The sequence below is a fragment of the Lichtheimia ornata genome, assembly GCF_029851405.1.
Source record: "Lichtheimia ornata isolate CBS 291.66 chromosome Unknown scaffold00081, whole genome shotgun sequence".
Taxonomy (NCBI): domain Eukaryota; kingdom Fungi; phylum Mucoromycota; class Mucoromycetes; order Mucorales; family Lichtheimiaceae; genus Lichtheimia; species Lichtheimia ornata.
Window position 1 is genome coordinate 10,836 of NW_026695401.1, and position 12,094 is coordinate 22,929.

The 12,094-nt window shown below is 44.4% G+C and overlaps 1 protein-coding gene across 1 annotated transcript; it reads right to left on the reverse strand.

Moving 5' to 3' along the window:
- Window positions 1–277: 277 nt before the first annotated feature.
- On the reverse strand, window positions 278–9,222 carry O0I10_011030 (uncharacterized protein; the record flags this gene model as incomplete). Its single annotated transcript, XM_058491003.1, has 21 exons — window positions 278–517; window positions 591–745; window positions 822–1,669; window positions 1,742–1,908; window positions 1,972–2,005; window positions 2,079–2,345; window positions 2,438–3,165; window positions 3,228–3,500; window positions 3,561–4,496; window positions 4,564–4,729; window positions 4,782–5,367; window positions 5,430–5,672; window positions 5,755–6,465; window positions 6,541–6,565; window positions 6,631–7,033; window positions 7,094–7,142; window positions 7,194–7,707; window positions 7,791–7,880; window positions 8,003–8,805; window positions 8,877–8,992; window positions 9,068–9,222. The coding sequence occupies 21 exons, from the start codon at window positions 9,220–9,222 to the stop codon at window positions 278–280; spliced, it is 7,509 nt and encodes a 2,502-aa protein (XP_058338195.1).
- Between the last annotated feature and the right edge of the window lie 2,872 nt (window positions 9,223–12,094).

The following is a 12,094-nucleotide window of genomic DNA, read 5'->3' on the forward strand; positions in this document are numbered from 1 at the left end:
CCACACTAATGTATGTGTGTGTGCCCACTTGCCTGTATCAGAAAGCTCTTTCGGGGGGAGGAAGGACGAGATCGAAGCAAAACCGATAAAAAAGAAAAAATAAAAAGTGTGGCACGGTGCCAGTATATCCTGCCAAGACAAATTGTTATTCATGTCGTCCCAGAAGACGGGTCGTGTTACTTTTTTCCTCTAATAATCACAATCTTTATTATGCAATGATGGTATATAGCAAGTATTATAACACACATTAGTATTAATCTTGTTGTTGGGTGGGAATTCATGATGATGGGGTGATATCTCCTTGCTGGTAACCATGGCAACAGAACCGTCTCAACGTCGTCACCAGGACACTTTGGTTCAATGGCTTGGTCAAGTAATCATTCATGCCTGCATTCATGCACAAGTCTTTTGCACTATGTTGGATATCCGCTGTAAGTGCCACAATGGGGAGTTTGATGCTGCGATTCTCGTGTGCTTCCATTTTGCGGATTCGCTTGGTCGCTTCAACCCCATCACACTGGTAAAACATATGCATTTTAGCATTTGATTCTCCCCAACCATTGCATGCATGCTACTACATCAATCCATACCTTTGGCATATGGTGATCAAAGAAGCCCATCTGAAAATAGCCTTCTGGTTGCTTTTGCCATATGTCCACAGCCTCCGCTCCATTATTAGCACATGTCACGTTGAAATCGAACCGAACAAGTTGCTTGTAAATGAGCTTCTGAGCCACCGGGTTGTCTATTATGTCAATTCATCAACTCCCAATTAGTCTCCCTTTATGACTCATTCACTCTCTTCTTTGTCTTTCTTTTACCTTCTGCAACAAGGATGTTCATTGTTTTGAATAATGCACGTTCTTGTTCGGTGATACTTTCATTGGCAGGCTTTGAAACAGGCCGTGAACTTCCTCGTCGTGCTGAAGGATAGGGCGAAGAACTTCTGCTTGATGATGGATCTTCTTGTATGGATCGAAGAATGATACGCAGCAATTTTTGTCGACGTACAGGGGCAGCAATGGGAACCACATTGTTTCTCTCGAATAAATTATGACGCTGTGATGGTTGATTGAGCACCACTGATACTGTTGATCTCGTATGGTTTCTAGTGTCGCTATCATGTGCTGCATTTTCAGCGAGTAATGGAACATTGCCAGCGGCACCACGACTAAACGATTGATGGTTACCACCATTGGTAGGATAATGCATGACGATGGTACATTGAGCTGCATCCACAAGCCGATACATTTGATCTAGCCATGTGCTGAAATCGGGGTCATTGGCAAGCAATACATCAATCACGATCACCTGACGAAGCTTATCGGCCATGGTACTACCACCACGTTGCTGACCTTGAGCAAGAGCAGAAAAGTCGCCAAAGTTACATGCACCTTCCACTGATACATCTGGCAAGAAATTCTGAATCATTTCAATGGTGGATTTGTGCTTGGCTGCAACAAGCACATGAACATCAAGCAAATGTCGAAGCATGTCATGAAGGTCCCGGTCTTGTTGTGCAGATTGGCTGACCAAGGGCGATACTTGGATAGAAAAGTTAAAGTTGGAACCCTGACCAGGCGTGCTGGTAACACGGATTTCGCCACCCATGAGTTTGACAAGTTGTAAAGAAATCGACAAGCCCAGACCCGTGCCGCCATATTTACGTCTATTGTTTTGGGTGTGTGTGTGAGAACAACAACCATCATAGTGGTGGTGGGAATGATATGTATAAGCTTACGTTGTGCTGCCATCCACTTGCGAAAACGGCATAAATAATACTTTTTGTTGCTCATCGCTGATCCCAATGCCGGTATCAATCACTTCAAACAATAACTTGACATGGTCATTTTCCTTGTCACGCTCTTCAACCGAACATCGAATATGGATCTCGCCTTCATGAGTAAACTACACCACCGGGCAAACATGTCAATCACGCTTTTCACTTGTGCTATCACTCTTTTTGCTTACCTTGATTGCATTTCCCAACAAATTGATGAGCACTCTACGTACCCACACAAAAAACAAATGACCATCAGTTTTGATTCAACATACACATGACCGTCATCTCCACTCACTGTCTAAGCCGGTTGGCATCACCCATGACAACGGATGGTACATCTTTGGCAAGCGCATAAGTGATGTTGATTCGTCTTTGAAAAGCAGTGGCCATAAGAATATCAATCACGTCGCCAATCATGTCCTCAACGACCACAGCCGATAAATCCAAAGACACCTTGCCCGCTTGCAACTTTGAAAAGTTGAGCAAATCGTCGATAATCTTTAGCAGGTTCTCACATGATGATTTAGCAACCATAACCAAGTCATATTGTTCCGGATCCAATCTAAAAGTTGAAACAAACAAATAAATCATGTGTGTGTTACCACCACCAAGCAATCATTCCACGCGCTTCCCATGATGTAAATGATGCTATACCTGGTATCAGCAAGCAATGAAATCATGCCATAGAATCCGGCAAATGGGGTTCGGATCTCATGGCTCATGTTGGCCAAAAAGATTTCACGCAATCGGGTAGCCTTGTCAGCCTCAGCCTTGCTTCGTTTTGCATCGTCCAATGCTTGGCTTTGCATTGCAATCATTCTTATATTGGCTGCCGTGACACGTTGATTCGATTTGAAGAGGTTGGCATTGGTAAGCGAGATACCCATTTGTTGACACAACAAGCTGAGAACCATAATATGGCGTCGTGTAAATATGCCAACTGGGCCCTCGATAAACAGACATCCAACAACAGAGTTTCTGTGAATGATAGGCATGCAAATCACCGACTTGTTCCCCGCATTCTCAAACCAAGGGCCGACTGCAAAACGTGGATCGCGAGCAACTTCAGGGATAAACAAATTCTCACGTGTATTGATGGCATGGTGAATAATCCGACTCGAAGTCATTGCATCATTGTCACTCAATTCCCGTGGTGGATCATACGTCGTAGAAGTTTCACCTTCTTGCTGACACCCATAGGCACCAATGCCATACTTTTCCTTTTCCTTTCTCGGAGTGTTCTTCTCCTCCTTGATAATGATCACACCAGAATCAGCACCCGAATTCTCGAGAATAATCGTCATCATCCTTGTCAACAATCGATCCGACTTTACTTCAGATGCAAGTACTTGAGAGCTTTTGAGGATAGATGCCATGTCAATCTATGGTGTGTGGTTGTACAAATGAGAACATCGTTATCGTGTGGGTCTATAATTTCACTTACAATATCCAACGTCATCAGTGTTTGTTCTGTGGTCACGGGTGGGATAATTTCGGTGGAAGTGGCACATGGCGGCTCATCTCTTCCAGGATGGGGTGATGATGAAGTAGCAGAGCTCCAAGTCTTGCCATCCAAAAAGGGTGTTGGATCAGTCTGAACACCAGCTTCTCTACACTCTCGTCGATCATCATTGTATTCGGCCAAGAGGGTTGCAAACTTTGTACTGAGATGGCGTGCTTTGCCATACGATCCATGCATTGTATACAAATCAATGGCCTATTATTATAAACATGAACAATGAGCATCATAATGAATGTCTAAATTTTGATTCTTTACCTTTTTGGTCAATCCATACGCAAGGTTATGCATGCCAACACGGCTGTAGAATGCGCCAGCGTATTCATGCACAACGCTGAGAATAAAATACCATCCACCTTCTCGAGCTTGGTTCATGGCTTCTTCATATAAGCGAATCGCTTCCACAACACTTGTAGGTCCACCATCAAGTGAAGCCAACTCGGCTTGTACTAAGGTCCAATACATGACATAGTTGATTCGGCTGTGTACCACCCACTCGTGCAAGATCTCCTGATTCAGCCTGATTTGAGCCAAATACTCCTCACGCTTGTCAAGACTGACACCTTGTCGGATCTTATCAATCAATGCGAGCGAGTAATAAAACAAGGATTCTCGGGTGCTCTTGACACATGGATTGCAATGGATCGTGTTGTAGCAGAAATGGCCGACCTCGATAGCTTTATCGGTGTAACCATAAAGCACCAATGCAAGCAACTTGTATGACTCGTACCAATTCAATGCAACATCGGCATGAGCGTGTTGTCGACATGTTTCTTGTACAAAGTGAGCGTCGTTGAATCCATCATCGCCATCAAAGACATTGGGTGTGTCCACATAGGTACGACCTTGAAGTGCTTTTACCACCCGCACGATAGCAATGATCTTCATCAAGTTGATCATCTTGGATGACCATGCGTGAATGTCGTGATATGTATCCTCAGCTTGTCGCAATACATCGGCCAAATTGTATCCACAATGAAGCATTGTCACCGCAAGCATGACTTCATGGTACTGAGCAAAAATACGATCACCAGCACAGTGCGAAAGTGAGGCACCAGCCGAATACCAATTGACGGATTCCCGATTGTGATGATTCCATTGGCAGCAAAACATGCTATACATCATGTATGATCTTCCTCGTCCATAGCTTCCACCATACTTGTCAGCCAAGACAGTGCCAATTCTTCCAATTTCCTACATGATGATGATGTATCCTTATTAGACATCATTCCTTAAAACCATAAATACAAATGATATTTACCTCTCCAAAGCTGTATCGCTTGAAAAGATCCACATAGCCCATGCCAACGATAGTACATGCACTGCCCGTAAAAGGTGTCATACCCCTCTCGATCGATAGGTTCAACATGCGGCACGCCAAAAAGTACATTTCTTGCTTTTGCCCGGTCCAATACATCACATGAAGCCTGCCATTATGATTTAGTATGTATACGAACACGCACCCATGATAATACTTACAGCTCATCGGTGATGTACAATGATGCCGAAAGAAATGGATCATCCGAACGCTCGATTGTGGGAAGCTTGTTTATGCCAACTTGGTCGATGAGTCGCCCCAATTTGCTGTATTCTTCTTGTATCATATCCCAAGTGAGCGAAAATGTGAGGTCTTTGAAGCCCAAATCGCGATAGCATTCTAACAAGGTGTCACGGCTTTCATCTGGTTTCTTGAGCGCCAAGTAATATCTTGACTGGATCTGATAAGCAGTGACACGATCAAGGGGATTACGTGCTCGCGCATACACGGTGTCAAGTAATCGCTCCATGATCTCATAGGCACCATTGATAAAGCTCATAGCGAGTGCATTCGAATACAGTTGAATTGTCGTTGCATAGCTATCATCGTTCCATTCGGTTTCAGGATCACCCAGCTCAAGAGCAAGCTTATAGTATGCAAAGGCCATGCTATGAGCACCCGATGTCATTCCTTTGTTGCCAGCATTGATCATCAATTGCCGATACGGCGCCTTGTCAGGAACAAGTAGCAAAAGATCGGTACATTTGAGTAAATGCTCGGCCGTAAGCAAAGTATCCACCTGTTCACCTATAAGAAAGTTGTTGGTCACATGCTCAATTCGTGTGGATAGACTCCCCTCTTTTTTTTACCTTGCATCAAATGTTGCGCAATCTTGAAATGGATCTTTTGTCTCGACTTTGGCTTAATGAGCTCTGTTGCTGCTTGAGTAATTCGATCATGACTCCATTTGAATTCATCCGTGCCAACTTGCACCACGTAGCCTTCTTGGAGTACAGCATGTAATCCACTAATAGGGTCAACCCTGCCTGTATCGGTGGATCTTCCAAAGGACGTATTCTGTAGACGGCTTGTAGGCCGATTGGGTGGACGCACTATGTCACATTTGTTAATGCATAAAATCATAACTCCACCATCACTATCCCCGCCACCAATTAACCCATTTCTCCTTTTTACCTTTTCTCGGCCGATCATCCCATTCATTAGCCCATGCTTGTCGTGTGTTGCTGCTATCTTCTGATAGTGAAGTGTATACGCTATCGTCATCATCGTCGTCATCATCATCGCCCCGCATACTGCTGGTGCTGCTGTCGCCTTCGCTAACGCTCTCATCGTCGAGTTCACAATCCATCATGAGCGTACGCACCATTTCCCAAGAAAAAGAGTCACCGACAGAGGATGCAAGCTTCAATAAATGTTGACCATCACGCGATAACTCCTTAAGCTTGGCAACCATGAACCCCACATCCAGCTGAGAGTCCGCCTTCATGTTACTAAGCAACGTGCTCTCCTCGATCTTTTTCAAATCATAGGTCCATTCACTCGCTTCCCAATCGAACCATATCAACTTTTTGCGTTCAAGTGTTTGCAAGAATTGTGTTGCGTAGAATGCGTTGCCTTTGGTACGTCGATCAATCACCTCCGCCAGGGGTTGTAATTCGTCACGTGCCTCCGTATTTTCACGGGGTCGATGAAGGACATCGCATAATAGATCAAGCAAGGAGGATTTGTCGAGTGGCTCAATCTTGAGTAGCTGTATGTTGGCAACGTCATTGTGCAGTAGCGCTTCTTGTGCTTCTGTTAACTCTTGGTCGCGATAGGAGATGAATACAAGCACGTTGACCTTGCAATTGATAAGCGCCTGTAACAAATCCAACGAGGGTTCATCTATCATCATCCATCATGCAGGGCGTCAGCAGTTGTTTTTGGCCACTCTTATTTCCCACACTTTTTCTCGCTTACCAGCTTGATGCAAGTCATCCAGAAACTAAACTCGAAAATGATATTAACACACATGCATTTTCTGCTGCTGCATTCAAACCTCTCACATACCAAAGTTGTCATTCGCCATTGGCATATGGCTCGCATGACTTCCACATAGACGTTCTGGAATCTGTTGCGTGCTTCTATATTGTCAACTGCACTGGCATAGTCAGCTGCAGCAGCTGCTGTTGCTGTATTGGTTGCTGCATGTTGTTGTTGTTTGGTGGTGGTGGTGGTGGTGGTGGTGGGATCGGGTGTTCCATAAACAAGTGTCTTCAGCTCAGGGACAAGGTCAACAAGCGTATTGATATTGGAAAAATGAGCACCCAGCGCCATTTTCAAATGATCATTGAACATGCGAACTTCATCTTCAGGCTCTGATAGGATTTGTTGCAAGATTTGTGATAGCGGTCGAAGCACACCCACGTAGGGCACCTTGTTTCTTGAATCAAACTTGGCAGTGGCAATATACCTTGTAGAAAAGAGCACTCATTGTGAATAAATTGTCATAAAAAGATGTGTGTCAGCTTACCCATTTTTGCGCGCTGTGGGTTGTATTGATCGAAACAATGTGGATTTGCCTATAGGATATTGAGAATGTGGATATTCTTTTCGAGGAAATAGATACTTACCGATACCACCAGGACCATAGACACCAACCAATGTTGTCGTTTGTCGTCCTGGACCAGCCATGATACGACTACTTGCATCACTTTCAATGTCACCTAATGGGCTGCTGTAATGACTTGGGGCTCCAGAAGAATCATGCACCACTGGATCCCCATACTCAGATGCAGCAGCAGCTGACGATGATGTGGCACAGGATACGCTTGCTGAAGTACTAGTTGTCGTTGTGGTTGTATCACCTCCTGCTGAATGATGAGTGGCAGCTGATGAACTTAATTGCAGTGGCGGTGCAGCAGGGCTATTGGAATGGGACATGGGACGACTACTACGTTTACTGGACCGTGCTGCTGCTCCTGCTGCTGTCGTGGAACGTGGAGTGTTATTGGTGGAATAGTAGGTCATGTGTCGTTCGATGATGTATGTCATTTCGGAAATGACAACCTCTCTTCCATAGAGCGTTTTCGGCAGCGTAAAGACGGAGGCAATGTCATGTTGTGCTAGGGCAAAAGGGGCAATTGGCTAAAAACACATATTTGTTGTGCGTGTGTGTGTGAGAATGCAAACGTGATGATCAACAATAGATGATAGATGGATGATGATACCTCAGAATAAGCACCCGATGTAAGTCGCCTTAAACATTCCTTAAGATCGGATCGAATTCCATGCATGCTTGAGTATCGATCATCAGGCGTCTATATGTGAGTAGTAAAACGCCCATGAATAAGGTTGTAATGTGCATATGGATAGAAAAAGGGTCTCGGCTGAAAGAGTGCTTTGTCTCCTCATTATTCCCTCCGACACGACATCACCGTACCTTGTTTGTCATTTTCTCAACGATGGATGACACAATTTCAGGCACATCAAGCTGTACCTCGTGCACCAAAGGAACTTTGCGACTGAGAATGCCATTGAGAATCTCCAAGGGTCCACCATCAAAAGGCGTTTGTCCAGTGAGCAAAATGAAAAACACAATGCCGAGAGAGTAAATATCGGAACGATGATCAGCAGTGTACGTAGTACGACCTGTTTGCTCTGGACTCATGTACACCAATAATTGCTCAATGGCTTCTCGATGGCTCGCCGTCTTTCTCCATCCTTCGCTTGTCAAATACTTCTCACATGTACGCGCATTCGATCCAAAATTCCATAGTTTGACGCGATCGTTTTGATATTGAAATGCTGATAATCGTACTTCACCATGGAACGTGCTGTGACGATGGATAAATTCAAGACAATCGGTGCATTGGATAGCAAATCGTAAAAAGGTGCTCAAGTCATAAGGCGTGGTTGTCTCCTGGGAAAAGACTTGGATGCTGCTGTTGCTTTGGAGATGATGTTTACGCCAAAATCCATGCTTGTTGCTATTGTTGCCGCTGCTATTGCTGCTGCTGACACTTCTGGAACCATCCATGGAATAGGTAGCACCACCAGCAGCAGCTGTGGTCAATGTTGCGCTTGAATTGGATGTGGAGGATGATGATGCATAAGCAGAAGAGTTGTTACCGCTGATAGTAGTCGTATACGCGTCGTCTAGCTTTTGTTGATAGTTGCATCCTTCATCTGCATAAATTGCCACGGCCATGCCACTGGGGAGATTGATGTATTCGAGAGGACGCACTTTTATCATTGACATGTTGTTATTCATATGTCACGTGTGTGGTTGTGTCACTCATCTATCACCTCCTTACCAAGATAGTGTGAGCCATCGTTTGTCTGATATAGTCGCTTGATAATGTAGAATTCTCGTTCAAGCTGCAAACTCGCTACTGATACTTTGGCTACCACTGCTGTTTTATCGGACAATCTATGTATGTTGCGTTTGAGTGAGTTGTCGCCGCTTGTGGCGGTGAAAGGATAAGCCGGGCTGCATAAAAGATACCTGTAACCGAACACATAGTTGACATTGTCCCCAAGCGCCAGGCTCATGGTGGTTACTGTTCTAAAATGATAGCCTGTAATGTGAAGCGATCCTCCAGAGAGTGCACCGGCTAGTTCCACTGAAGTGCCATTGCTGGATCCTGAGCTGCTGAACATTGGGCAAATGTCGCGTGGTGGTGTATTGTTGTAATGTCGATGTCTAATGCTTCAATGGCAATACGCGTCGTCGTCGTCGTCGTCTTTGGTACAAGTTGAAGTGAGTAGTAAAGGGAGAGAAGGATATGATACACAAAAAGAAAGAGAAAGAGAGAAGAGAAGTTGAAAAACGTGAATGATAATCGTTGGGGGGCAACATGATTGAAAATATTAGGGGGAGGAGAGAGCGAGCAATGATTGTGCATTGCTAAAGGAGCACAATGTATATCGGCGCGCTCGCTAAAATAAAAAGACCTGCATAACACACATACACACACACACACACGCAGTCGAATGATCGAGATCACACATGCACTCGTTATGCACAACGACATCATTGTTATTCTCATTCACTCACTCACTCACTCACACTACTCTTCCATGATCATCCTGTACTATTGATGTATCATCCTTATTGTAGATAGCATGTATGGAACGTATGGCTGCTTTGTGAAAGCTGAAATGTCGCGCAACAATGATCACAAAACGTCAGTGTAAACCCCAATTAGGGGATTTCGGGGGAACATGAATGAAAAGGCAGAAACACAAAGAGAGTGCGTGTGTGTTGTGCAACACTGGTAGTCCGCATTTTATTCCCCCTGAATGACTTTCACTTGCAGCTCTGACTATTGATTCGCCATCTTTAGCATGCATCAGACATAGAATGCAATACTTATAAATGAAACACATCAATCGACAATGTCCCATACACAAATTAGGATGAATGGCTCACGCTTTAACGCCCCTATTTTTACTATGCTTATCAACCATGGGCCATGGCGACATATCGAGATCAGCACATGGCGGCTTGTTGTTAACATAAACCTTCCCCATCCTTATATACAATAATGAGGAGAATTATGTATCTACAAAAGTTTCCCCGATGTTGCATGAGGATCTCCTACATAGCCATTCTTCCCCCAGCAGCACCACATGGATAAAGGAGGTTGCACGTTTGATGTATCAAAGGTTGTTTCTCGGCGATGGCTATCATTGAAGGAAACCCAATGTTGACGCACAGACTTGTAAAAGGCTCATTCGTTGCTAGCCAACCTGCTTCCAATAGTAGCTTGCATACATGCAATTTATGACATTAGGTTTTACTTGACAAGTGGAGTTGACACAAAGATGCTCATCATTCCTGCCTGATGATGTGTCAGCAGCTTATCTATTATTATGGATCAGCTTTTAGGGTGTCACCACGTCACGATCTGCAGCTGGATTGTTAACATGGTAAGGTCACTAAAAGTCCACCTGTGGTCAGTGCTTTAGACAACTACGTCGTAGCTCTGTATCACCAACAAGACCCTCCTCCACCCTTTACCCAATTGCGGGATGAGGAGAGAGAGAGAGCAGTATGCTCTTTACAATGTTGAGTGGTCCACGAGTGTAAAAACAGCTATCATAGGGATACGTTAGCAATGTACTGCTTACGCGTCCCACTATACTAAAACGTTCATCACCTACATTTGTCAGATGGTCAAAGCTTATTTTTGAAATGAAGCCAATTTCGGAGGAGGAAGAAAAAGGAGGCATTTGTGCTACCATGACGAATATCGATCTACATTATCAAGGCGCCAATGTATACGTCAAGCGACACACACACGGTGACGGTTTTCAAGATGGGCATGCGGTAAAGAAAAATGTAAGGTAGATAACGTATCATGATCCTATCGAGTTTGGCTGCATGTGTGGAGGGCGGTAGAATCAATGATAATCATGATCCTCTTATTGTACGACAATGATGAAGCATTTTCACCAGTGTAACCACAGACCAGGCTATGCACATTAATAGCAGCGGCATTTGTGAGCGTGTCATGCGTCGTCTAGGATGGCCCTTTTGCTATATGAAAAAAAGGCTTCACGGTATCAAGGACTTGGACACCCATCCGATGAACGACGTGGTTATGGATATAGCGGTATCTATCGGATGCTGCGATTATGAACGGGATGCTTTGTGCGTATCCTTGGAGTATGGTTTGTGGAGGGACTTGGCATTTCCTCGTGTTAGTAAATTTCAGCCGCCGCTAAGCTTTTGCATGATCAGCCTTGTTATGCAATATCATTGCTGCTGTAGCCAAGGCATTGTGAAGGGGATGTTCATTGTATGCTAAAACGGCATTTGCTAGTGTCCGAATTTTCACATTCTTTCCTTTTCGCTTTCGTTGGGGATCACCAATCATATGATCATGATAGGCTTGATCGATATCGGTTGAATCGGTACATGTGTGATTCATGCAACTTTGCATCCATCATGCTCGACACACACACACACGCACACACACAGGCTGATACAAACGTGTGCTTTGCACATTGCACAAGCCTACACGGGCATTATTGATGTTGGGAACACTCCAATTTCGACCGATAAACATGGCACAAGACGTACAAGTTTGGAATAGTGTATACCAGCTGCGAAGCTGCAAAGGTGTTTACATGATAGCTCTCGTCGCAGATGACATTATTATTATACAAGTGACTCGAATGGCCCTATGCAAGGTTAAAACACTCAATGGAAGAAGGAAGTAATGATTGCGCAAAGCAACAAGCATGCAGCGATAGCAGTGGATGGGTGGTGTCAATACACAAATGGGTAATGAGAACAAATTCTCGGAAATGGGATCCGTATATATGTTCTCGCAATGTTGCCACGATAAAAGCTTCAGCTACTTCTTTTAATGCAAGATGAAAAGCAATGCTTTCTATTGAACCATGATTGCGGGAACGAGAGTGATTGAATCCTCACATGTTTGACAATGCTTCTCGCATTGCGTGCTTGATCATCGAATAATCGACCACCTGCGTGGAACAAGCAAGGATCTAAAGATGACAC